The sequence below is a fragment of the Pleurodeles waltl genome, chromosome 3_1 (genome assembly GCF_031143425.1).
Source record: "Pleurodeles waltl isolate 20211129_DDA chromosome 3_1, aPleWal1.hap1.20221129, whole genome shotgun sequence".
NCBI classification, from domain to species: Eukaryota; Metazoa; Chordata; class Amphibia; order Caudata; family Salamandridae; genus Pleurodeles; species Pleurodeles waltl.
The window spans coordinates 1,879,047,556-1,879,073,956 of record NC_090440.1 but is presented as its reverse complement, the minus strand read 5'-3'; the positions used below and the strand labels follow the sequence as shown (position 1 = coordinate 1,879,073,956).

At 43.8% G+C, this 26,401-nt stretch overlaps 1 protein-coding gene across 1 annotated transcript in view; it reads right to left on the bottom strand.

Moving 5' to 3' along the window:
• The window catches only part of ZDBF2 (zinc finger DBF-type containing 2), a 127,288-nt gene that overhangs the window by 79,947 nt on the left and 20,940 nt on the right, over positions 1-26,401 (bottom strand). The window contains exons 2-3 of the mRNA XM_069225972.1: positions 21,345-21,465; positions 13,529-13,586 (exon numbers count right to left, since the gene is read on the bottom strand). Of these exons, the coding sequence (XP_069082073.1) occupies positions 13,529-13,586; positions 21,345-21,359 (73 nt within the window). The 5' untranslated portion in view covers positions 21,360-21,465. The remainder of the gene's footprint in view (positions 1-13,528; positions 13,587-21,344; positions 21,466-26,401) is intronic.

Sequence of the window (26,401 nt, the reverse complement as noted above, 5' to 3'; positions counted from 1 at the left end):
TGTTTATAACTAAATATACCAAATATATGACCATATGTAGTATTTTCTAAAAATGGTAGCAGTTTACAAATAGCAGCTCAAACCCTATCGGGAATTTGATAGTCTCAGTAATACCTCAGAGGATGCCATCAATTTGAACGCACATATTGGTAGCTTATGATTTACCATCCGAATGTCAACATAAAAAAAAAGTAATCACTGATTAATCTTTAGCTTAATTTTTCAGTTCTCTATGGGCATTTTACAATAACAAAAATCATTTTCGAACTCTAAAATAATGCTGTGTGTGCTTTGTACTTGGCATTGGTTAATAAAAACATGTTTTTAAAAAGAACTGTCACATCAGCTTCGCAGTCTGTAGCACACACACTAATTTGGTAAATGTATGAGTTAGAACATGAGCAGCAGGCAACTCTGAACAAAAAGCAGTGTTTCCAAGCTATGCTTTCTGCAGCTCATGCACTAACTCACAAACTTTCCACGATAATGTATGTGCTGTAGATAGTCTAATTTGGCAAAATAGGGGCACGGACCTCAAATGTTTCAGAACATGGGCACTAAAGATATTCATATGGTCTCTGATATTTCAATACAAGGTATATTGGCTGATGTGGCTTCAAAAAATGTGCTTTCTGACCATCAGGAAGTAAAACTATGAACAGATGTGTGGGTGCAGCTTTTTACAGGAGGGCATTTATTTTGGAGGAATTCCTATGAAATAAAGGGGGTCATTCTGACCCTGGCGGTCATGGACCGCCAGGGCCAACGACCGCGGAAGCACTGCCAACAGGCTGGCGGTGCTTCCGGGGGCATTCTGACCGCGGCGGTAAAGCCGCGGTCAGAAAAGAGAAGCCGGCGGTTTCCCGCCGGCTTCCCGCTGCCCCAGGGAATCCTCCACGGTGGCGCTGCAAGCAGCGCCGCCATGGGGATTCCGACCCCCTTCCCGCTATCCTGTTTCTGGCGGTTTTCACCGCCAGAAACAGGATACCGGGAACGGGTGTCGTGGGGCCCCTGCAGTGCCCATGCCACTGGCATGGGCACTGCAGGGGCCCCCTAACAGGGCCCCATCGAGATTTTCAGTGTCTGCTTGGCAGACAGTGAAAATCGCAACGGGTGCAACTGCACCCGTCGCAAACCAGCAACTCCGCCGGCTCCATTCAGAGCCGGCATCCTCGTTGCTGGTGCTTTCCCGCTGGGCGGGCGGGCGGCCTTTTGGCAGTCGCCCGGCAGCCCAGCGGGAAAGTCAGAATGACCGCCGCGGTCTTTTGACCGCGGTACGGTCTTCTGGCGGTTCCCGCCGCCGGCGGGGGTCAGGATGACCCCCAAAGTTCTTTTTTTCCAGGATTGTAACAGTGATAAAAAAAAAGTATGCTATAGAAATGAGGAATAGAATGCCCAACAAAAGTATGTTACAAAATGTTATGGTTATTTGTTAGTTGTGAAACTTCACCATGGGTGTGGCCATTTGGCTCTAACAGACAGATTACTAACTCAAACAGCAACAATTGCAACAGCTCTAAAATAATATAGTTAACAATAATGTTTTAGAGCGCGTCAAATGCATAGTGGTCATTCATCAGTTTTATGGCTAACTGGAGAGCAATTCACAACATAGTGATGAACTCAGTGTAGCATAAATAGGTAGTTAGAGTTAATTTTCTCCAGGTACTTTGCAAGTGATATGCCTCACAATAAACTGAACATCCAGTCAGTCCACCACTGTAGACTATATTAAATATATGAAGCACAAGACTGAGCTAAGCAGCCATTTTAAGGTTGCACCCGAGACAGCGCATGTGCTGTTGTTTGAGACAATCTTTTGTCTCTCTCTTTTTTTTTTTTTTACTTTTATAAGAGGCTTCTAGCCTTCCCATTACTTACCATTGTTGGCTTCATTGTCACTCTTATTGCCTTCCTTTTCTTTGGTGAGTGTTTGTCCGCGTGTGTGGGATTCACTTTGTCTCCATGTGTTTGTTTTCTTCCCTGATGCCTTTACCAAGTACAGATTGATTCCTTGATTCGTGTTGTGTCATTCTGTTTGAATTCAGTTTGTGGTATTTTAATTTTGCTTTTGCTTACAAGACGACTTGAAATAACTAGAGTTGAAGCTTGCACTTCCCAGTATTTTTTACTTTGCCGCATGTGACCAATTTTCAAAACACATATTTTGTCTATTGATGATGAAACTGTAAACATACTATCCTTCGTTTAAGACTCAGGGGTGTGGAATTTTACAAAATATATACTTCTCCATGGGACAGCTTGCTTCATAAATCTATCTGACCTGTAAAAAATCCACTTGTCCCTTTGGTGCCACTTAGTAGATATTTTATTAAATTCCACACCCCTGAACAATACATTGGACCTCCATAAAGGTTGTTTAGGAACGTCGCACATTTTTTCCAGAATAGGGGAACAGACAGAGAATGTGGGGAATTATGTTACTTCACTCAAGACGTTAGCCCTTACATGCAAATCTGAAGGCTTGACTGACTTATTGATCTGAGATTAGCTGGTGCGATGTACCAACAGCTGTCGTGTTCAAGATAAGTTATTGTCCAAAAACCCTTCGTTAAAGGAGGTGTAGCAATCGAAAAAGGAATGAAAAACACAGCGGGATGGGTCGGGGATGGAAGATCATCCAACTCTCTCTAGACAAACTAGTAGTGTGCAGAGCAGTATACATGTAGTTTCTGAAACTGACAAGCCAGGGGAAAATGAATCTAAAGTTCAAAGAGTAACATCTGGTGGAGTTATAAATAAGTTACCTATGGAGTCTCAGGATTTATAAAGTAAGATGCTACAGATATGGAAGTTGTGGGCACCTGTCAAATAATCCAGTTCTGCTAGGAATTCTGTATGTCGCAAGTGTGGTATCAAAGGCCATTATACTCGAGTGTGTAAGTCAGACAAGACAAAGCCGGTTGAGAAAGTAAATGAGCGTGTTAAGAATAGTTGTCGTAACTGTGACGGATGATGCAGGCAAGGTAGATAGTGGTATCCTAACTATGCCTGAATGTGAGGTTCACATGGGTGGGAAGCAATTTCTGGTTCTGGCTGGCTCAGGTTCACCTTATACCATGATTGGTGACATTTGGGCGGAACAATTTAAGGTTGATTTGAATAATTCAGATGTCAAACCTAAAGGTTATTTTGGGTACAAAAATTGATGTTCCAAGGTATGTGTGATGAGAATCTCCTTCCAACACAGGGAAACCATTGGAAAAGTGTACACTGCCAAATGGGGTGACAACCTCTTCGGATGGCGCCATCAAAGAGGACGTGTGTATAATTATCAACCCCAATGATCAACTGATTTACTTGATAATGATAGTAATATGGAATGTTTCTAGAATGTTTCCAAGTGTCTGCCGGGACGAGTTGGGGTTGCTTAAGAATTTTGGACACAGAATTGTACTTAAACCCACTGTTTACAAAGTATGAAAAGTTCCTAGCTTGACCCACTCAAACGCAAGTTGAAGAGACTGAGTGAATTGAATTTTATTGAAGAGATAAAATTATCTGAGTGGTTGGCACCTGTTGTCTTAGCGCCCAAAGATGGAGGAAAGTCCAAAAGGATGTGTGTCAACTTTTTTGGCTTGAACAGATATGTGTGGGTGGATCGACAACCACTTCCGAATATTTCTGAGACGTTAACTATGCTTTCTGGGGATAACATATAAAATGTGATGATCTGTCATTGGCATACCACTATGTCTTACTTCTTGAAGACTCAAGACACAACTTCATTCGTAACAGCTCTGGGAGCTTATAGATTTCTGAGACTGCCATTTGGGTTAGCCTTGGCAGCTGCCTGATTCCAAAGGATTATGAAAATGGTTTTGGAGGGAATATTGAAGGTATTTATTTTTTTCAAGACGATATCTTGCTTTCTGGGAAGGATGATGTGGAGCATGACACAACATTGAGAAGGGTGTTGGAGAAATTGTCTAGGAATGGTCTGACTGTGAAGAAAGAAAAATGTAGGTTTAATGTCCCGCCTGTGGTGTACTTATGCCATGTAATATCTGGTGAGAGAATAAAAGTTTGCATTAGCAGACAGTATTATGTAGATTTATGCACCTGACAATAAGAAACAGGTAAGATCTTTTTTGGATATAGCTGAATTCATAAAAGGATTTGCAAGTGCAACTGAACATATTCAAGAGTTACTTAAGAAGTGTTCCCTTTTTCACTGGTCAGAGGAGTGTGAACTTGCTTTTAACTTGGGTAAAAGTGAAATCACCAAAATACCTGAGCTGGGGCATTTTGATGTGAAAACAAAAAACATTCTGATGACAGATATGAGCTTAAGTGATCGGGGTGCTGTATTGGCCCAGGAGGTGGGGGTGGGGTATGGTGGCATTCGCTTCACATTCTCTCAAAGAGGCTGAAGGACATTAGTCTGTTATTCAGAGAGAAGCAATGGCCGTAAGTTGGGATATTCGGCATTTCAATTTTTATCTGTGGGGTCTTTTTTTCTGTGTCAGGACAGACCATCATTCTTTGGTTCAGATGTTTACACATGAAAAGGAAGTGAACGATTGAGTCAGGGATTGAGAAGATGGAATGAGGAACTGGAAGAGTTTAATTTTCAGGTGCAATATTTGCTTAGTGACTGAGGATGAAGTTGATTAATTTGGCACATGAGGGGCACCTTGGAAGAAAACCTAACAAAGCCCAGGTGAAAGAGAGATGCTGGTGGCCTGTGAGTGATTGTGAAGTGGGGAATGTTGTCAAAGAAAGTTTCATGTGTGCCACAAATGATAAGTCATGTCCTAAGTGTCAAACTCCCTTGTACAGAAGCGCCTTCCGGAAGCGCCCTGTTTAAATTGGGTCTTGATACCATGGGCCTGTCAGAGCTATTGCCAATCGCTTTGAGGTATGAGTTGCTTTTAGTGGAATATGCCTCTAAATAGGTTTCTACCAGGTGTGTATCTTTTGTGTGTACTAGAGCTGTGTTGGATTTTCTCAACGCTGAGTTTGCTATGAAGTAGTGCCTAAGTACCTGATGACAGGCAAGAGAGTGCAGTTAGTCTCTCATGAAATGTAGGACTTCCTGAGAGATTTGAGAGTTGCACATCAAAAACGGCTTTAAATTCACCACAGGACGGTGGTTTGGCAGAACGAAAGAACTGTGTGGTGAAATCATGTACTCAAAGAGCTGTGGAGTTAAGGTTTTCTCTCAAGGATCCATGCCACAACCCCCAATTGTGTGGCCTTCAATTCATCATTTGCGCTCCTTAAAGGCAGAATGGAAAACTCAAAGCTGAATCCTGCTAAGGTCAAACCAACCAGTATAAGAGAGAAGGGGGATGTGTTATGGTTTGTAGGCAGCTGTGTCAAGCTTTCATATGTGTCACCTTCAGACTACAAGAGATGTAATAGAACCAATGGATGACTGTGGGATTCTAAAGAAGGACAGTTGGAGACCTGAGGCTGAACAGGAAATGAGCTGTTGGTGCTGCTGTGTAATCGTAATAAACCCAGTATCCTATGTACCTGGTTCATGTAGATATCAGCTTTGTATCATTTTCATGTACAGCCAGCTAATGATTTAAATTAATATGAGCGCTTACGTAGAAACTGAATTGCAAGGTACTTTTGAAGAGTGGATGTTAGATTTAAGTCAATAAAGTTTGGCTTGCAATCTCAAGAGTTCCTTGTGAGGGCACAAGTCTTCTAAATAGCATATTGGAGAAATAACAGTTTTTAACTTTCTTTCCTAAGTATTTATTATAATAGTAATTGTTAGAAATGGAGTCTCTAGTTGGAAGAAGTATGCCCCCTGTCCATGTAGGGACCACAATCCAGGTCCGGGTAAGTCACAACACAACCTAAATTATCCAGTGCTCACCCTCTGGTAGCTCGGCACAGAGCAGGCAGGCTAAATTGAGAAGACGATTTATGAAGTATTTGTGCAATAACTCATACATTAACACATTAAAAACACCACAAAAAGTACTCCACACCAGCTTAGAAAAACAGCTAATATGTGTCTGAATAAAACAAGACCAACACAACAAAAATCCAATATGCACAAGTCAAGACGTCATTTTTTAGAGGTTTACGTAAGTTTTAATCCATATGAATAAATTGATGTGTCTCTTTAGCATAATGTACTTGGGATGCATCAAAACTACAGGTGCTGCATGCCGCAGAGGAGTTGAGGCGCTAGAATGCAAAGCAATGTGTCGCTTTTCTGGTGTGGCGGAGGTGATGCGTCGATTCTTTCCTTTCGGGAAGGACGTTGTGTTGATTTCCAGACAAGCAGCCTTAGTTCCTTACTGTGGTGCGGAGTTGATGACTAATTAAAACCCAGGGACAATGAGTGGAAAATCCAGACGCACTACAATGATGGAACCACGGTGAAACAGGTGCTGCGTCGATTTTGCAGGTACTGCATAGATTTTTCACCTGTGGGGCAGGCGTTGCCTCAGTTTTGCAGCAGCGGAGTGTTGAGGTGTGGATTTTCTCCTTTAGGTGAAGTCTTTGATGGCCCTGGGACTTCTTAACAGGAGGCAAACTAACAAGCCCTTGGAGATCACTTGTTGTGGGAAGGAAAAGTCAGGGAGCAGCAGGACAACAAGTAGGAGAGAAGTCCTTTCAGAAAAGCAGTCCAGATGAGTCCTTTGAACAGCACCGCAGTCCTTCTGACATAGTCCAGTTGTAGGTCCAGAAGTGTCTGATTTTACTGGGTCACAGAACCAGTATATATATATATACAAATGTATCTTTGAAGCAGAGGAGACTTCAAAGACTGGTTTGCACTAGTTCCCCTTTCAACCCAGTCCTGTCTGCCAGGGGATCAGCAGGGGGTTATAAGTCCTTTGTGTGAGGTCAGACCACAAGCCTTTGAAGTGTGATAGCCCCTCCACCCTGCCTGCCCAGGAAGACCCATCAGTATGCAGATGAATGCAGATGCAGCTGAGTGTCCTGTGTTTATGGCTGTCTGGGTGGAAAGCACAAGGGGAGCTGTCAACCAGAACAGACCAGACGTGGATTGGAGACAGGTTATAAGGCACCAAGAGCAGTAAGTACAGAAAAATGCCTACTTTCTAAAAGTGCCATTTCTAAAATGGTAATGTTAAATCCAACGTCACCAGTAATTATGATTTCTCACTACCATTCCAACCATACCAAACATGACAATGCCACTCCTTTCAGATCAGAAATCACCACTTAAAAGTATATAAGGGAATTTCCAATGCTGGCCTATAAGAGAAGCAGGCTTCACAATAGTGGAAAACTACTCTGGGTGTTATCACTACCAGGACATGTAAAACTTACAAGTACATGTCCTGTCTTTTACCTACATAGCACCCTGCCCTATGGGCTACTTAGGGCCTACCTTAGGGGTGATTTAATTGTAATAAAAAGGGTTTTAAGGCTTGGCAAGTAGTTTTAAATGCCTAGTCAAAGTGGCATTGAAACTGCACACAAAGGCCTTGCAATTGCAGGCCTGAGACATGGTTAAGGGGCTATGTGGGATGGGGTGTGGTTTTGCGTTGCAAGATGGCGAGCGGAGCCTAGGAGAGCTCCCGCTGCCTGACTTCTGATCCTATAACACATGCCACCGTCTGGGCAAGATATTTGGGGAGAGCGGTGGGACTGTGTGGCCCGAGCAGCGGTTGGGGGGTGCCTGGAGAACTTTGGAGGAGCTGTGCTGCCTTCCCGCATGTGGTGCTGGCCATGGCAGACAGGCTGCCCCCCGCTGTGCAACACAAGGAGGCGGTGTGGAGTGGCATCCCAGGGAGACCGATTAGGCCTTGAGATGACGCGCCGCCCCACTGTTTATTTTCTCCTCTCTGACTCCCTTTGCACGCAGAAAAAGCAGCAGAGAGGAGGTGAGGTGTGAGCTGTTGCTGCTTGCGGAAGCAGCCCGAAATAGATACAGGAGCGCATGAGGAGCCCCAGAGCGGGAGCACAGTAACTGCTCGGTTGGCCTCCCTGCTGGGCCTGGAATGCGGGGAAAGGTGGCTGATGGCGGGTCACTGGCAGTAAACTGCTGACTTCCCTGGTGAAACACAACGAGACTGCAATATTTGTATTGGACCCTCTCCTTGGGATATTAATGTGGCTGTCATGACGCTGCGCAAATGGGTGAGAGGACACCAAAATAGAATTGAACAGGCGTGGTGAGAGAGCTGCCTGCATGCTGACCAGAGGAGAGTGTAGTGACGGCACTACCTGGGAATGCCCTGTCTGCCAGAAGTACTCCTGGAGACCCCTCATGCAACACAGCACTGGACTATGAGGTACTGCAGGCCATGACTAGCACTAATTGTCAAGACAGCCCATAAGCTAGCTGCTGATGTACTAAGTGAGACATCTACCCCCTACCCTCCATAGCACTACTGTGGGGGACCTTCCTGGTGATGCAGCGTGCCATATGAATATAGGACAGAGGGGGTGAGCCTTAGTCCCCCCACCCCAGCCCCTGCGGATAGAACCCTTCGTCCTGCGCCTGCTCCCTGATGTCCGGCACTGGCAGAGGTGGACATTGCATTGCTTACATCCTTCTTTGCTTGTCACAGGACATGGATTGTGGGGAACTGAGTTAGTCATCTGCAATACTAGAGCTATGGGGAAGAGATGGGGATCCAACACTGGCCCGCCAGAGCGACGGGGAGTCGTGTCTCCAGTCCCCCCGGGGACGCAGCATGCAGTGGGGGCACCAGGCCCCACCCTTCACGATGAAAAGCTGGACAAAATCCTCGAGGTCACCGCGGCCACTGAGCAGGATTTACGTAATAGAGTGGATGCAGGATTTACATAATAGAGTGGATGCGGTGGCAGTGGAGGTCAGCCTACTATGAGAGGATAAGAAGAATTTATCTTCCAGAGTAGCATGCCCAGAGAATGAACTCAGAGACTTGTGACCATCGCTAGTGGAACTGGAGGGGAAAGTCAGGTCACTCACCAACAAGGTCTGGAAATTGGGGCACCAAGCAGAAGATTCAGAAGGTCAGTCCCAACAGAATAATATCCAAATAGTGAGCTTCCCGGAGGGGGCAGAGGGATTAGACCCCATCCATTTTTTTCTGAGACTTTGCTGGCCCAAACTGCGGGAGTGAAGGCCTTATTTCCACCCTACATTGTGGAACTCACACACAGCGTACCGGCTCGCAGGCTGCCGGCTGCAGCTCCACCCAGACCAGTACTGGTCCTCCTTCTTAACTACAGAAACAAAAACAATACTGTAGAAGATACGCACAACGACACCACTCCAGTATGAGAATTCCTGCATCTACTTGTTTCCGGACTACACAGCTGCGGTCCAGCATCAACGGCCCTCTTTCAAGGGGGTCAAGAAACGCCTGTGCTAGGCAGGCCTAACATACTCCTTGGTATTTCCAGCCAGACTCAAGGTAATAGCCAGTGGTATCAGCTTCTTCTTTACTGAACACACGGATGCCTGGGATCGGGTGGAGCCACGTAGGTATGAGGCCTCTACGTCATCATCACCGAATGCACACCCTAACCAGCCAAAAAGAAAGAAGCGTAGTTGGAGACCTCCCCAGAGTCTGGCTCGGATAGAGTGAAAGGTGCCCCCACTCTGGCCCAGGTATGGCTGGGAACAAAAGCAGGCACTGTCAACTGCAACTGCACTATGGATGAACGAGGGACTGACCATGTCGCAGATCAGTAAAGGATGGCTCACTGACTCCAAGTCGGAGGCCTCAGTCAGTGAGCCTCCCTCTGACACCCTGCTGGTGGCCACCCCGGAAACAGCAGACATGCTAATTTAGTAAGGCACTAGTTGTCAGTATAAGTGCCTGTGACCCCATCATTCCCCCGGCCTTCGGGCTACTGGTTCTGCTGGATAAGACTAATGAAACTAAATATTTGAGGTGTGTAATGATATGTGAGTTTTGACCACTGACTCCACGTTGCACTTGGCCTAGCACTACAATGTCACATTAGTGACCACCAGCTTCATTCTGCCTATTGACTTTATCTTAGCATTAGACACTGCCATGTTAAAAGCTGCAAGTGATTTTCCACGTTGTACAATGTGCTCTGTCTTGTTTTCGTCTTTTTACCTCACCAAGGGCATAGGCTGATAAGAATGTACTCAGACGGCAGGGAACGGACTTGTTTTGGATTATCACTTTGGGATTGTGGCCATGTCCTGACATGTTATTTTCAAAGCAGGCCTAAAGCAATCACCATTTTTTGAATAATAAACTAATGCAGGGAGAGGGAATTTCTAGAATCTTCCTCTCTTGTTTGTTCAAAGTATTAGAGGCTGAGACCAGATGGACCGGGGACAGGGAGTGCTTGCAGGTCTCAGGCACATACAGGACGCTGGAGTGTGCCCTCCATCCCGTGAGGATAATTGATCTCGCTCTCTCTTTATTCGATTCTGGGATCTGGTGATTTGATGCTGATAGGAGAGAGATGAAGGAGTGTTGCCTTTGCCTCATGGTAATGCATACTTTTTAATTCATTGTTTGCTTTGCATTATAATATAGATACATATATTTGCTGTGTATATTGCAGTGGAGAATCATTTGTACATCAATGCTGTGACCAATTTTAAACGTGTGCTTTAAACATGCTAATCTCCTTTTAGGAACCTTGCCTGGTGAAATAATAAATGTCTTCTTTGGACTAAGAAGTGCATTTTAGAGATTTTTGACGGTGCATGAGTGTTTCAGCTCGGTCATTAGTGAAGCAAAACACGGTGCTATGTTGCGTTCAGTTACATACTATGTTTTATGAGTGAGGGGGTGCAAACACTGGGAGTCACACTGATGCTGCAATCAAGTTCAAGGAAGATGCATGAAATGATCAAGCACAAGACTAGATTTGGCTCATCAACTTGGAATGGTCATCCTTCCTGTTATCCTCTTCATAACTGCGATAAAATGGCAGAAATTAAAGCAGTGACTTGGAATGTACGGGGCTTGGGCACCACCAGTAAGAGACGTGTAATACAACAGTATATAAGACATTGTGGGGTGCAGATAGCACTACTGCAGGAGACACGTATAGCTGGGGGCGAGGATGCCAGACTGCAGCACAGGTGGCGTGGACAATGCTACTGCACCATGTATTCTGAGTTTGTGCAAGGAGAAATGGTGTCCCATTCCAATCCATTGGCACAGAAATAGATCCAATTGGTCAATAAGTTTTTGTAGAAGGATCCTTGGACGGCAGACCTGTGCTGCTAGGTAGTGTATATGACCCCAACATCACTCAAATTGCATTCTGCATGCGTTTATCAGCTGTATTGGTTAAATGGGCACATCTGCCATGGGTTATAGGTGGGGACTTTAATAGTGTACTTAACCTAGATCAGGATCGCTCATATTCCCCACTACCAACTTCTCCTGCAGTGTCAGTGGACACTCGCTTCTACCAATGGCTGTAACAGTGGGCGTTGCCAGACTGCTGCAGTACACTACATCCCGAAACTGATGAGTTTTTTCCATACCACATGACCTGCATGTCAGGCTGGACTATATACTCTGTAAGTCTTCCTTACAATTATTGGTTATTGCCGCAGAATATCTTGGGAAAACCTTTTCTGACCATAATCCCTGATTATTATGTTTCCAATGGGGACAACAGCGACCACTGGTCCCGACACTGAAGTTGCAACCTGTAGCATTAGAGGACCAATGTGAGACATATGTGAGGCGGTGCAGGCATCACCTATAGAAAATACCCTGGGAATGTATGGGTTGAGTTTTATAAAACCTACCTGCCAATATTAGCACCCAAATTCCTGGAGGTTTACCAGACGGCGTTGCATGAAGTAGACTTCCTCCATCCCTGCGAGAATTCTGGTAATATCTCTTCCTAAACCGGGGAAAAACTAGCTTTCTACAGTCCCCTTTCAATGCTCGGATCAGATTATAAAGTATTGGGCAAACCAATAGCCTCCAGGTTACTAATTCAGATGCCATGGCTGATACATATAGACCAGAACAGATTTGTTCCGGGCAGATGCACAACACCTAACAAATGCAGGCTGTATAGAACAATAGTGTGTCTAGTTCTAGATCTCGAAAAAACGTTATATATGCTGGACTAGAACTATATGTTCTCCACCATAACTTCCTTCAGCATCACTGGCCACCTGAATAATCTTATACAAATCTTATATGTAGACCCCATAGCCGGAATAAAGATTGGACAGTGCATTTCCACTTCTTTCCAGGTGACAAGAGGCACGTGCCAGGGATGTCTCCTATCCCCACTACTCTTCGCCTTGGCTTTGGAGCTGTGGCTCAGAAACTCTGTCAGCAGGGCGCAGATTGGGGGATCCCACTGGAAGGAACCATACATGTTGCTTCATTACATGCAGATGATGTGCTGATTTATATCCTTGATATGAAGAACGGCATAAGTGCCATAACTAAGATATTAGGTGAATTCCGGGCAGCGTGTGATCTGGGGGTAAATTGATCTAAGTCCTGCCTATTTCCTTTACACCCACACTGTCCTTCACAGCACCTCCAAATGGATTACTGAGAAATCAGTTGAGAACCTTTTATTTAGGTATAAACATCTACCACACCACGCAAGATCTGCTGGATGGTAACCTCACAAGAGCTATTACAACTATATGCTCTTGGATGGCCTTCTGGAGCACCCTTCCGCTCACAGTTCAAGGCAGAATCACATTATCTAAAATGGTTGTACTTCAGCGCCTCTTGTATTATTTTCATAATCTTCCACAAATTATCCCCACGCAGGTCTTCTGTATGCTTCATGCTGTATTGGATAACTTTCTTTGGAACAAGGGCAGGCGTCAGGTGGTCTAAGTAAATTGCAACTTCCAATTGTGAGAGGGGGTTTGGGAGCCCCCAATTTTGAATCTCATTACTTAGCAGCACAACTACAGTGGTTAGCCTGGTGGTTAGTGGGCCGTCTGCTAGAAGAATTGGGGCAGCGCACCAGTAGGGATGCACAACGCATGGTCCAGGAAACATTTCTCCCGTCCGCCTCACCACCTCCACACTGTAGTACACTACTAGCAGTGGCCCACTCTAGCTACAAGCACAGTATCAGAATTATGCCCCCACTCCTGACGTATTCCTCCAAAATTAGGCTTGAGGCCCTTAAGCATTTCGGACAATGCTGGGCCAAGTGGGACTTCAACAATGGGGCACAGTAGGGATCAGCACAGTGGAAGCTCTATTCCGCGATAAGGTGCCTGAGTCCTTTGACCACTTACACACTGAGGGGGGAATTCCAGGGGGACATTTCATTGCGCCTGCTAGACTTCTTGCCATACTGGCTGAGCTATGGCAAATAACGGACTCTGAACTGGAACCTTATCCGTCATTACATGCCTTACACATCATGGGCAGTGGGAAGAACTTAGGGGCCCCATGTACGTAGCCTTTTGCACGTCGCAAACAGCTTATCGGGCTGTTTGCGACATGCAAAATGCACTTTCTCATGTACCAAACCATTTTTGCAATTCGGTAAACTATTTACCGAATCGCAAAAAGGGATTGCGACTTCCAATAACTGAACTAACGATGACAGAGTAAACAACTGTGCTCACCTTTCAATGGAGAGTCAGAACTCTGGTCTCTTGGCTTACTGGTGTCAAGCACCTGCAACTGAAATAAACAAAGGACACGTCAGCTGCCAATACTTAAACACTTTTCAATGAAACCACTGTAAACAATTATTCACCATAATAATGTCACTAAATCACTAAGTAGACATCCATTTCCACGAGAGAACACAATTCAGAAAACATTTTTTTATCTGACCCAATATCTTGATATTTCTGCAGCCTGTCGAAACGTTTTTATTAGGATTCTTCTCCTGTGACATTGCATATATTCCAGGGATAGACAATCATATAACGTGCCCCAAATCCACTATGTTTAATTATGGTTGCCCCATTTATACACTTAACCAACAATCTTCGCAATGCCCTGCTTAGTCATGGCACACAAACCCTTCATGACCTCATGGTTTGCTCCTGCTTCTCCTAAAGTAGACAGCGGAGACGCCTTAAATTGCCCATGGAAAATCATCAAAGTGATCTCTATATGCCTGCTCATTGAGCACCTACACAAAGAATGTTCACAAATACTGGAAGGGAAACACCTGCCAAAGCAACAAAATCTTCACAAGTCCTGAACTCAATGACAGTTGGGTATTTCAAACTTTTAACTATATGTCCTTAATTGTTTGTTACTTTACTCTCTGGTAAAATTGATAATGAGAATGTCAAATACAGGCAGCAGCAAAGAAGTCACTAGTCAATTGTGTATATGCCTATATTCAAAGTCTTCACTGGTTCATTTTGTGTGTGGATCGCCTTCCACATATAAAACAGATATAAAGGAGGGACGGTGTTCTGCACCTGTAGAGGTCTTCTGAAAATGATCTTAAACCTGGCTCTGCTAAACTGAGCATTTCCTCTAAAGTAAGCATCCAATCAAAAGTCTAAGGAGACACCCAGGCAGGTAGTTGTTTTTCCCATGGCATTTCCTGGCAGGTGTCACCAAAAAGCGGTCATCACCAGTTTAACATTAATGAGGGTGTATGTGTTAATGAGTCAACAGTGAGAGTACTCCTACGATACTAAAAAAACTAGGATAACGAAGATAGGGCATTAACTTGGAGTAACACATACAAAAAAAAAGGAATATGTTACTTATTCAATAAGTATCTGTTCATGGCATGTAGTGCTGTATATTTACATGCTTTGCATACTCCTGACATCTAGTGTTGGGTCTGGAATGTTGCAAGTTGCTTTTCTTCGAAGATGCATTTTCGAGCCACGGGATCGAATGACTCCTTCTTCTCGGTGATACTGCCCATTCATGCCGTCTTCAGTATCTTTCTTGGAAAGTGGCGTTCTCAGTCGCTATCACATCACTCAGACGTGTTAGTGAGTTCCAGGCCGTAACCTTGGAAGAACGTTTCTTCAAAATTCACAGAGACAAGGAGGTCCTTTGCGCAAACCTGAAGTTCCTTCCTAAAATGGCTTCCCAATTCCATATCAACTAATCCATTGAGCTACCAGTCTTCTTTCCGCAGCCCGACTCAGTTGCAGAAAGAGCTCTCCACAATCTAGATGTTAAACAAGCACTTGTGTTTTACATTGACAGAACCGAAGAATTTAGGAAAACTAAACAGCTCTTTGAAGTTTTTTCACCGCCCCCCAAAGGCAGTCCAATATCCAAAAACTGCAAAGCTAGATGGATGGTAAAGTGTATACAAACTTGCTATGCTAAAGCAAAGAGACAGTTAGTTACCTGTTACTCCTAAGCACATTCTACTAGGAAACATTTAGCCACTATGGCTTTCCTTGGAAATATACCTATAGATGACATTTGTAAGACAGCTATATGGTCTACACCACATACATTTACAAAGCATTACTGTGTGGATATACTAGCATGTTAGCATGTTAGCATGTCAGAATGTCAGCAAGCCAATGTAGGTCAAGCTGTGCTACGAACACTTCCAGTGAACTGCAACTCCCACAGGCTATCTACTGCTTTTATGGAGGGACTGCTTTACAGTCACACTTGCCATCAAACGGAAATGTTACTTACCCAGTAAGCATCTGTTTGTGGCATGTGGTGCTGTAAATTCACAAGCACCCTCCCTCCTCCCCGTAACTTAATATTTGTATTTACTTGTACATATGGAGTTACACTTGCATGGACATCTCTTTCTCTATGCTTCCTCTACACTCCTTTTCTCACCCGCCTGCAGGAAAATAATCTAACAAAGGAGTATATACCTATGCGCAGTATAAACGAGAAGGAGGAGTCACTCAATCCCATGAGTTGAAAATACTTCTTTGAAGAAAATCTATTTGCAACATTCCAGACTCAACCAATGACAGGAACAGCACAAGCCATCAAACACAATTTTTCTCTAACTTGTAGTCGCCAAAAGGTGCAACCTGCAGACCACAACCTGAATACCATGACTAGCCCCATCTAATCTGAAAGAAAGAACATTGACAAGAAAGAGGCATTTTGGGTCATTCTTTTGTTCCAGGACAGGACTGCAAAGCATAACCACTTCCATTCAATGGTTTCCAATGAACGGTGTATAGTTGTTTATGAATCTGCAGTATTAACCTCAACCTGTAAACAAACTAATGTAAAGTCCATAAGGACCTACTTCATCTTGAGGGGTCCGTGACACAATTTTCACTATTTTTGCAGAACCACTACCATGTCTGCCATTGGCGCACATGTCTGTCGTTATCCTTTCAAGAACCTATGAACGTGTCATGTCACTCAGACAATGACATTGATAAGAACACCTGATGTGACATCAATCCGGGTCAAGTGCCTTGTTATCTCTATCTCAGGTCAGACAAGATCAATAATGTAAACAATGTAGTCTGAATTGACATGCTTTTATCTTATTTCTTTATAAGAATGCATCTAAGACTTGCACCTTTATGCACCTATGTTAGACATTCTTAAGGTTATGTCAGACATTCCCATCTTAGGTAAGATATTGTATAAAAGGGCTGGCACTTGACCACTTGTCAGGAGAGGTCCTTCATCCCAGATTATGGTGCAAGATGCTGCCAAAGAAGATCATGACTGCCAGAGATGATGCTGCATTGTGCTTTATGCTGATACTGAGTCAAGTCTAAGAGAGGAACTGAGGCAACAAGTTGTTTTTCTTTTGCAGAGAACACTGCCTCACGACTTCTGATAACTGCAGAGTTTTGCTGTGACAGGTATGCAGTGTGTTGATGCCCCCTCACAAACTTATGATGCAAATGATGCTACTCCTTGCTCCCCTGGTGTAGCACACAGACGTAGGTTAGGGTGTTAGATGAAATGTTAACTATGGTAGAAATGTAAATTTTTTCTCAGTGTTTGCAATGTTCATTTGTGCTGTTTTAATAATATCCGGTGAGTTTGTTTTAAATGTGCTAAGCAACAGGATGAGAGTTAAAACAAATGCTTTTTGGTTAAAAAGTATTTTTCTTATTGCATTAAAAAATCTTAACTCATTTAATAAAATAAACGTATTGAATAAGTACTATTGTTTATTATATATATATATATTTTATACAATTGTAATTTCAATAAATGCAAATTATAAACATTAAAAATAAATAGGTTTATCTAAAAGGAAAGAATCAGGGAATTTAATTACAATATTAAAAAAGAAAACCATGAGGGTAATGTTGGCATTAGGTTTATAAATAGGAGCTAAATAAACGTAATTTCCATTAAAACAAGTCAAGTGTTGGCTGATGTTTATACAACTTTTTTAATAAAAAAAGCACTTAGAAGGTACCCAGTTGAGCATACGCATAAGCAGATGTCTTTAAATGTTTCTACAATTACGCTTTACAGAAACATATAAAGATGGACACCCATGCCTAAACATGCATGTACACACAGACTGTACTCTTTGAATGTCTCTGTAATAAACTTTTACAGAAATATTCAAAAGATAGAAGCACATTTGCAGACAGCCATGTGTATGCACTGGCAGTCATCTTTGAATGGGACAGAAACACATTAAAAAATATATAAAATGCTCACAGCGTGTGTGCGTAGAATGCAGCACATTGAATGTGACAGTGATTGCCGAGGAGCAGTGTCTGGAAGGTTGTAGTACCCTACAAAGTTTAAAAAATATATATTTTTTATAACAAATAGAAATATAAAACTATTTTTTTAAAACACAGTGGCCCATATATCACTGGCACTGAAGGGGGCTACTTTCTGTAGGTGACAACATTGTGCTCTGGCAGAAAGCAATCCCTCCTGGGGGTGGGGGCAAGATGGCTCCTGTGAAGCACGCCGGCTCGCTGCTACCCCCATTCCCGCAGCTGGAGGAAAGCTAGTTTGCGAGGAAAGATGGACCCATTCTCCCAGTCTTGTTAACTTACCTTTCGGCACTACCTCTGTAATATGTTAGCCTGCAGCATGGTTAGCATTGTTCGGAGAAGGTGCTGGAGTTGGCGTATTGCACTCTCTCGGGCTGCCTTGAGAAACACAGCTGAGCTGTTTTGCGCCACCCGCGTTTTGATTCTATGACATGGCGTCCTACGGGCGATCGGCTCACTTTCTTTTTGGTGGTGTGGGCTATCCTGTAGGAGTCAGACTATGTCTAACAGAGGAGGCAAAGGCGGACGGGGGCTTAAAAGTACAAAAAGCCACTCTTCAGCTGGATTACCTTCTTCTCATTGTGGCACCAAACAGTCATCGCAGCAGGGGAATGTGGATGGCCACGACGCACGTAGGACGTCTTTAAGGTGGACAGCATCCTAGCGTCGCTCCCCAGCCTGGTAGAAATGAGCCCGAGGGGCCTCCGTACTGGGAGGGTGGGCCACCTCGCGTTTATAGCCCCCCAAAGGTGTGATGGAGGAGGAGTGAGGCCATAAGGCCTCTTAAGGGGCGACTGGACAGGGCTGGGGCCTCTTTAGCTGAACAACGCTCAACCCTCCCACCCACCCCGACAACAAAAGGAAATAGAAGGATTTAAGGGCAGAAAGGGAGCGTAGGCATAACATGACTTTCTTTACAGGAAACGTAAAAGTCGTCGCAAAGCGGAGTTACAGGGTGATCCTAAAGCTTTAAGGTTGACTAAAAGGCCTCCAGATGGTGATTCCTGGAGCAAAGGCTATTCCTCGGGCCACTGGGAGCCTTTACGGCGGGGCCCGGGATGATGTGACGGCGCTCCTTAACCCCGCAAAGGGGGGCAGTTGGAATCCTGAGTACTCAACCCAAAGGGCTGGGGGTAGCAGCGCTATGAGGTGCCTCCCACAGTCCCCGTTACAACGCAGGCCCCTGCCCTAAAGAGGCAGCTGCAGAAGGAAGTTCCGCAGTCCTCCGTTTCTGCTAATAAATCTTTACAGCCCTCTATTACAGATAGGTTTCTTCCATTTCAGACTTCCATCGGGAAACATCAAACGCAGTCTCGAATGCAGAGGGATGCGCTGGCAGTGTTGCTTATGGATGCAGTGTGAGATTTACTATTATAGCCCGTCTATTATGTTGGTGTGCAGTTAAACACAAGCATCATGTCTAGCATGCGCTGCCCATTTTTCTATGTACTTGGGTTCTTTATTCTGTGATTTGGCAGCTGAAGATACTAGGTGTACGGGAAGGATGATGCCACCTGCTCCTCTATAATAAATGTATAACATCATGACTCCTGCCATTTGTGAAGAAGCACTACATCGCTGCACAGTAGACCTAAAAAGCCAAGAAAAGATTTACACTAAGAACAAGGATGTGGGCTTTGGAAAAGGACAAGCTTAGCTAAATAAATGTAATTCAAATCTACCATACATGTTACCTTAAAAAAAAAAAAAACATTCGAAATTATGTATAATTGACTGTTTAAGAAAGATATCTCTTGTGATTAATATTCCTGCTAGGGAGAGAGATGGGAGTTTTCTCTAGCGGCAGCCATAAAGTTAGTGTAGAGGGTTAATAAATATGCCTGCTGCAAAGAACAGATTAAATTTTTTTGTCATAGTTGAGTGGATAAGTAAAGAGCCTTTACAAGTGCTTTCAAACAAATGAATGCATGTGAAAGGAGGCATTGGAGAGATGAGGGGCTGGGTGGTAGTGAGAGAATCCGAGGTGGTCATGGGGTGAAGAGGGCACCAAAAAAGTCTGTCGTACAGGGCGCCACCAGCGCTAAAGCCGACCCTGAACGTCAGAGGATGAACAACGACAGTGCAGACAAGATCAAATGGAGGAAATTGAGCAAATCCCAGTAGCACTTTTTGCTCGGATTTAAACCTTTCGTGACCTTAGTCATTTTGAATGTTTGCGCAAGCCCCACAGGGAGGTTAAAGAAACAAAAAATATGCATAGCAGAAAAATAGCATTATTTATTCAATATATAAGCAAAGGCAATATAAAACGGACGCTGAGCAATCTTCTCTGTGCACCTACTTGTTGGATCTGTTTACCATATATTTTATGTCCAAGAATGAAAGGCTGAGTCGGCCTTGCAGGAATTTGAAATTGTGACTTCCAATCAGAGACAAGCGGGCATCTCACTGACCCATCTCTGTAAGTTAGCTCTGTCTGTGAGCCACAGTTCTCTTGTCTGCAAAAATAGGGAGCTCTTCAAAGCTGGCTAAATGATTCTGTATTAAAAAAAGGACTTATTATGTATAACCCAGAATGAGCCACATCCCTTCTCGGGAATACCAATTACAACCATAATGGACAGAAGCACCAGTGGAAAGTGTCCAGCACCTCTATTGCCCTTTACCCTCTACTTCTATGTGTTTGGGTCAGATGCTTGTTCAGCTTTGTCTAGCTTCGCCTAACATACAATATTCAGGAGCCACTTTTATATGTTTTACTGCTAAAAAGAAATTAGCAAAATCACAGTGTCTCATAAATGTGACATCTTTTTTATGAGGGCTGTACACAAATTACAAATGAACAGGTGCCACTTATCTCTGAGTTTATTAAACATTAAACCACACCAGTAGATTAAATCAAAGTTGGTTTAAAGTAGAAAATAGTTTGCAGCTTTCGGTTTTAATGAGACAGGCAGTTGCTGCCTTTGTAGAGTGTTCTTGCTTTCCTGCACCATGAAAAGGAGACTGTATGATGCTTAAAGGAACATTATACAAATGGCATATGGTTTCCTACCCCTGCTTTGCCACCTTTCTCTTCCCAGGCCATTAGGCAGGGCATGCCATCATCATTACACAAACGTACGTACTTGTAATGACGATGGCCTGCTCTGCCTAATGATCACATGGGCTGCAAGGCCCTTGTTTAAACGTACGCGAAGGCGTACATATGTACTGTACCTGTGCCTTTGTGTACGTTTAAACAGAGGCCTTGCTGCCCGTGTGATCATAAGGCAGAGCAGGCCATCGTCATTACACATATGGACTACTTGTAATGATGATGGCCTGCCCTGCCTAATTATCACACAGGCAGACAAGTAAAACATGAAAAGCAATCTTTTTTTCCACCCCGCAGCCCTTACCTCAGTCTCCTCTAGTGCATTGCTCTCGCGTGGCAGCCACTTGCTCCGCTCCTGTTTACCAGCCACGAAGACAGAGTGAGGGGGTGGGGCCACAGATTGTTTGAGCGTGTTGCTGCGGGGAGGGGAGCGCACACTGACAAAGCCCGAGCGATCACAGCTATTTACTGATTTAATGTCTGCTTGTCCGTTGGACAAAATAGACATCAAATCTTATTGCCAGCTGTAAAAATCAACATGGGTCGGGCGTCGGGTGATATGATTTCCCCATCCATGTATGGCTTTAGTGAAAATGTTTGTTTAATTTGTGAACTGCCACCTCTTTCACAAAGAATACGCAGTTGAAATATTTGTACTGTGACTCACAAATGCCCCAAGTCCATATCATAGGTACCAACCTTATGATCACTCATTTTACAACACTTTCGAAATGTGGTTTCACCTCTCAGTCAATGGCTGTTGAAGGAACCAGGACCCCTCTTGTGCACCCGTTCCAGCACCATAATCTCCACTTGCGAACTGCAAAGCAAGAAAAACAAGTAGTACAAGAGATGCAAGCAAAAAAGGAACACTCCATAGTCTTAAAAATTCAAATGAGCTCCTCAAATTGTATGAAAAACGTGAGCCAGGGTCAACTGAGGGAGCACCGAACCAAATCATTTTACAGCTAAAAGGAAAGGTACAATCTAAACTGAGTTATCCCCAGAATGAAGAAGGGGGCTTCTGAATTTTTTAACAAAAGCTCCTAACACTGTATATGTGTGCTATGCTATGCTTGTTTGCATGGTGCACGGCACTCAGACGGGTGTTCCCGGGCCTAAGAAAGGGGTGTTGGTCTACCTGGGGCCTTCTGGAAGACCCATGTTTTTAGTTACTTATGAATCTCTAGGATGATGCTGGCACTTAGGATGTGGAGAGGGAGTGTTCCAGGCTTTGGGTGCAAGGTAAGAAAAGGCACGGCCTTAGGCTCTGGCTCAACAGATCCCAGGGAAGTAGGCGAGGAGGAGGTTGGCTGAGTAGATTATCTGGCTGGTGTGTGAAACTGAATGCAACCTTGCATTATTTGAGTAGTGTTTTGTAGGTGTGTGTGAGGAGTTTGAAGAGGACGAGTTTGTGGACTGGGAGCCTGTGGAGACACTTAAGGGGTTTGGGTATATAAGCATAGCATGGTTTCTTGAAAGTGAGTCTTATGGCTATGATCTGTATAACTTGACGACTCTTGGTGAGTAGGTAAGTGATGCTGAAATAGAGGGTGTTGCCAGAGTCCAGTATGATGGTGGCCAGAGCTTGCATAATGTACCTATGGGGGTCCAGTGGGAGTCATCTGAAGTCTTTCCTGAGAAGCTTCAAGGTGTGGAAGCAGGTCGATGGAATCATGATGCCCAGATTCTTTTCCAAGATTGGATGGGCCTGGAGTCGGTCTTAACACTGAGGGCCACTATGCTGATGACCAGAGAGAAATGTCTTTTACAAATAGGATTGCTTCTGTTTAGTCGCTGTTGTGTTTTAAGCAGTTGTTTTCACAAGATACGTGACCTCGGACATACAGCTTGTCTGCGTTGGCTGTTGGGGTGTCATCATGTAGGGAGAAGTGGAGCTGGGTGCCATCAGCGTAGGACATGATGCTGAGCCTGTGAGTGCAAACGATTTTGGCAGAGTATGTCATGCAGACCATGAGAAGTGACGAACCTTATGGGATGCCGCATATCAAGTTGGAGGAAGAATATGGAGCTAGGCTGACCTTTTGAGTGCGCCCTGAGCAGAAGTAGCTCAGCAACTGAAGTACCAGGCTGTGGATTCTGCTGCATGAGAATGGGGCAGGAAATAGTGTTGAACGCAGGCCCCTTGGTCATGATGAGGCGGATGTTGTTGGTGGCAGCAATGAGGGTGGTCTTGGAGTTGTGGTTGGACTAGAACCTGGATTGGAAATGAGGTGGTCAGATAGTTTTGAAGCAATAGGTTTGCTAGTACTTTGACTGGGTAGAGGAGGAAGGAGATCTGTCTGTAGTTTGCCAATGCCCTGTGGTCCACCAAAGGTTTCTTCAGGAGTGGTAAGATGGTGGTGCATTGTCAGGAGTCCGGGAATGCTGGTGATGAAAAGAAAGGCACTGAGAAGGGGTTTTTAGGACTGAGCAGATCGTGCCCTTCTGTTGGCTAAGATGAAGTGTGAACATGGGCATGAGGGGGCTCCTAAAAGGATAAGCACATGGTGTTGCCCCGATTACTTACCAATAATCTTCATTACTCTTAGTCCTATTCATCCTCCACCAAGTCTTCTCCCTTGAGGATAGCCATCCAACCCCGGGACAGAAAACAAAACAGGAAACACTACTCAACTCCACCCACCCTGATCTGGATACTACAAAGGAATAGCATTCCACAAAAATGAGTAGTTTCTTACCTGAAGGTGCAGGTTTGCAGCTTGAAGAATTTTCTGGCTTCACATACTGTGCCTTATTTCACCATCTAGTGGCTGGGGTCGGAATTCTCTATTTCTTGTAGTCCTTATCTATTTTGTTGTTGCTGTTTGATGTCGACGGATAACCCACTTAGTGGGTCTTGTGATGTCATACGCCCTCACCCGGAAGCTCCCACCAACTTTGGTCACCATCATCAGATTCTTTCCCTTTTTTTGTCTTGTCTAGTTTCTATTTTCACTTTCCACCTTCTTGGTGGAGGTGAGCTGTTTGTGAATCCAGAAAATGTTTCAAGTTACAAAACTACACCTGAAGGTAGGAAACTATTTGTTTAGAAGTGTGAATATTTTCTGGATTCACATGCTGTGTATAGTTTGTTTAGAGGTTTTTTTAGTTTTGTGGTTGTTGGGTTGATTGTAAACAGATGTTTTAATAACTTTAGAGCTTCCTTGTTCATTTGAATGTCTATGCAGTAGTGTTTTATGAATATGTGTAAAGATGACCACGTTGCTGCCATAAATATATCTTGTAAAGGTGTATCCGCCCAAAAAAAAAATACACTGGTTGCTCCTATTTTCCTTGTTGAGTGTACCTTTGGGTTTGAGTTCCGTTTCTTCCCTGCACTTGTGTGGCATGGTTGAAGTGTTTGTATGTTCGATCTGGCAATTGTGCCCTTAAATACCAGTTTTCCTAAATTGTTGGCTTCAAAAGAGACAAATAGCTGCTTTGTCTTCCTGCATGCCATTGTCTTTTCCATGTAGAACATTATAACGCATCTTGTGACCAGCATGTGCCATGCTCTCTCTGCTTGATTTTTGGGGTTTTGGTATTTGTGCTGTTTGATTTATGTGGAAGTGTGAACCTATATTGGGTACAAACTAAAAGTATGGTTCTTGAATTGTGAGTGCAAGAGATGTTATGGCCACCAAGAACGCCATCTCTTGAGTGAGCATCTTTAATGTGGCTTAGTGTAAAGCTTCAAATGGTGTCTTCATTAATTGAGTCAGTACCACATTTAGATTTCATGTGGGTGCAGGTACTTTATTTAGTGATGCAATTCTCTATTCCCCTTTTAAGAACTTTTTTATTATGGGAGCAGTGAAGAAGCTTCTTCCTATGTGTCCTCCTGTGTAGAGCACGACTGCAGCTAAGTGTACTTTCAAAGATGCATATGTTAACTTGCAGTCTAGTAGGTGTGTTCGATATTTTAACACCATTGCGACCTTAGTGTTTGGTAGAAAAGTGCCCCTTTTTTTGCCTGGTATTCAATGTAATTTTGACTGAAAGTGCACTGGGCTCCTGCTAGCCAGGTTCCCAGTGCCAGATTTCTTTCCCTAAAATTGTGCAATTGTTTCCAAATTCACAATACCTTTGGTACTCTGTAAGTTCTTAATAAATGGTAACCCTTTAACTGAGGATTAGATTGGCATTTAAGATAGGGGCTTCTAAAACAATATGACCAAAGCATGCTAATGGTCACTTAAATAACACTACAAATCTTACCTTCTAGGTTTGGAGTGTAAGAACACCTCTGGTGCTGCATATGGTGGTTATGGCCATTAGCCTAATCCATGATTACCTGGCCTCCCTCATGCCATGCATGGCCTCAACCACTATCTCCCTCCTTCCAATTGTGCTCAGTCTGACTCTGCAGCAGACTCCATCCTACTCAACAGACCCACGCCCTCCGACTTATTCAGAGACATTTAAAAGAGAGTTAACGGAGGGTGCTGACATACGTTACCAACATTCGAAACTCAAAGTCAGGGTTCCACATACACAGTCAACCCACTTCAAGATGGTGCTGAATTGGACACAATGCCAAACCAGACTCTGCAGCTGGTACCATTTATAATCTGGAACATTTCTCAGGGAAGTTGGCCAAGTGCAAGCTCTGGGCACCCTGTTTACAAGAGGAAAATTCTGAAGATAGAAGAGGTTGCAAGAACTGGTTGATGATCAGCTTTTGAAGACTGACTAGAAACAGCAAACTACATCTAAAGTGAGAAGACAGCATGACAGTGTGAGGGGTGTAATTATAAAGAAAGAGAAGGGGAGTATACTTCTGACGAGTAGCATAATCAAAATGGTTCATTTTGTTCTATTATCTGCCATCTTGTCAACTTATCCAATCAAAGAATCCAATGTATCTAGTTTATCGGGGAGACTCTGTTCACTCTTTTTTTCCTAATCATTTCTAGATTCAGTATTATATAACTACACATCAATGTCTAACCTCTTGGTATTAGCCAAGGTTGTTGGAAAAAAAATGTTCAACAGTTGCAGACTTGTCCTAATCACAAACAACTCTCCCCAGACATCAAGCTGAAACTACTGTATTGAACTTTTTGGATGCTACAATTTACGCTACAATTAATTTGTGACCGTACTACCTCTGCTTGTGATGCGTGATCTTTTGGTGGCTCTTTCACATAGCGGACCACTACATCGTAATAGAGCATTCAATATTTAGGTATGACCTGTCTTTACCTCTTTAAGGATGGCAAAGTGGCAGATAACCCTGCAAAGGTATCAATCAAGTTTATATTAAACTCTCCACAGACCCTGATCCAGGCTTCAACCTACAGAATATTCCAAGAGATTTCCAGGGATGGATGACTAACAGATTTTCAGTAAGTCTCACCCATGAGCCACAACCAGGGTGGTTCCATGTTGTCTGATAGATTTTCCCACTAGGATTGATCTCATTCTCAAAGTAGGGAAGGCAGTATTACTTTGAGCTCAAGGCAGTGCATGGTAACAAGAGAGGCCTCCCCACACCTTCATACTACAGTCTGATGCAGTGATTACTATGTGGAGTAGGAATGCCTCCCACTGAAATAAAAATCTACTTCCATGGTAATATGACTTACTGATGAAAATGACCTGCATGCTGTTTCTTCAAGTGACAGACCAGCCTACTTGGATCAGAGGACTTCCCAAAATGTATTAAACCTGGGTTTGAATACATTACTTCTGGGGAGCACAGACATTGTGATTGTTGAGCGATGGGTTACTCTTTCTTCCTGAACCCCACA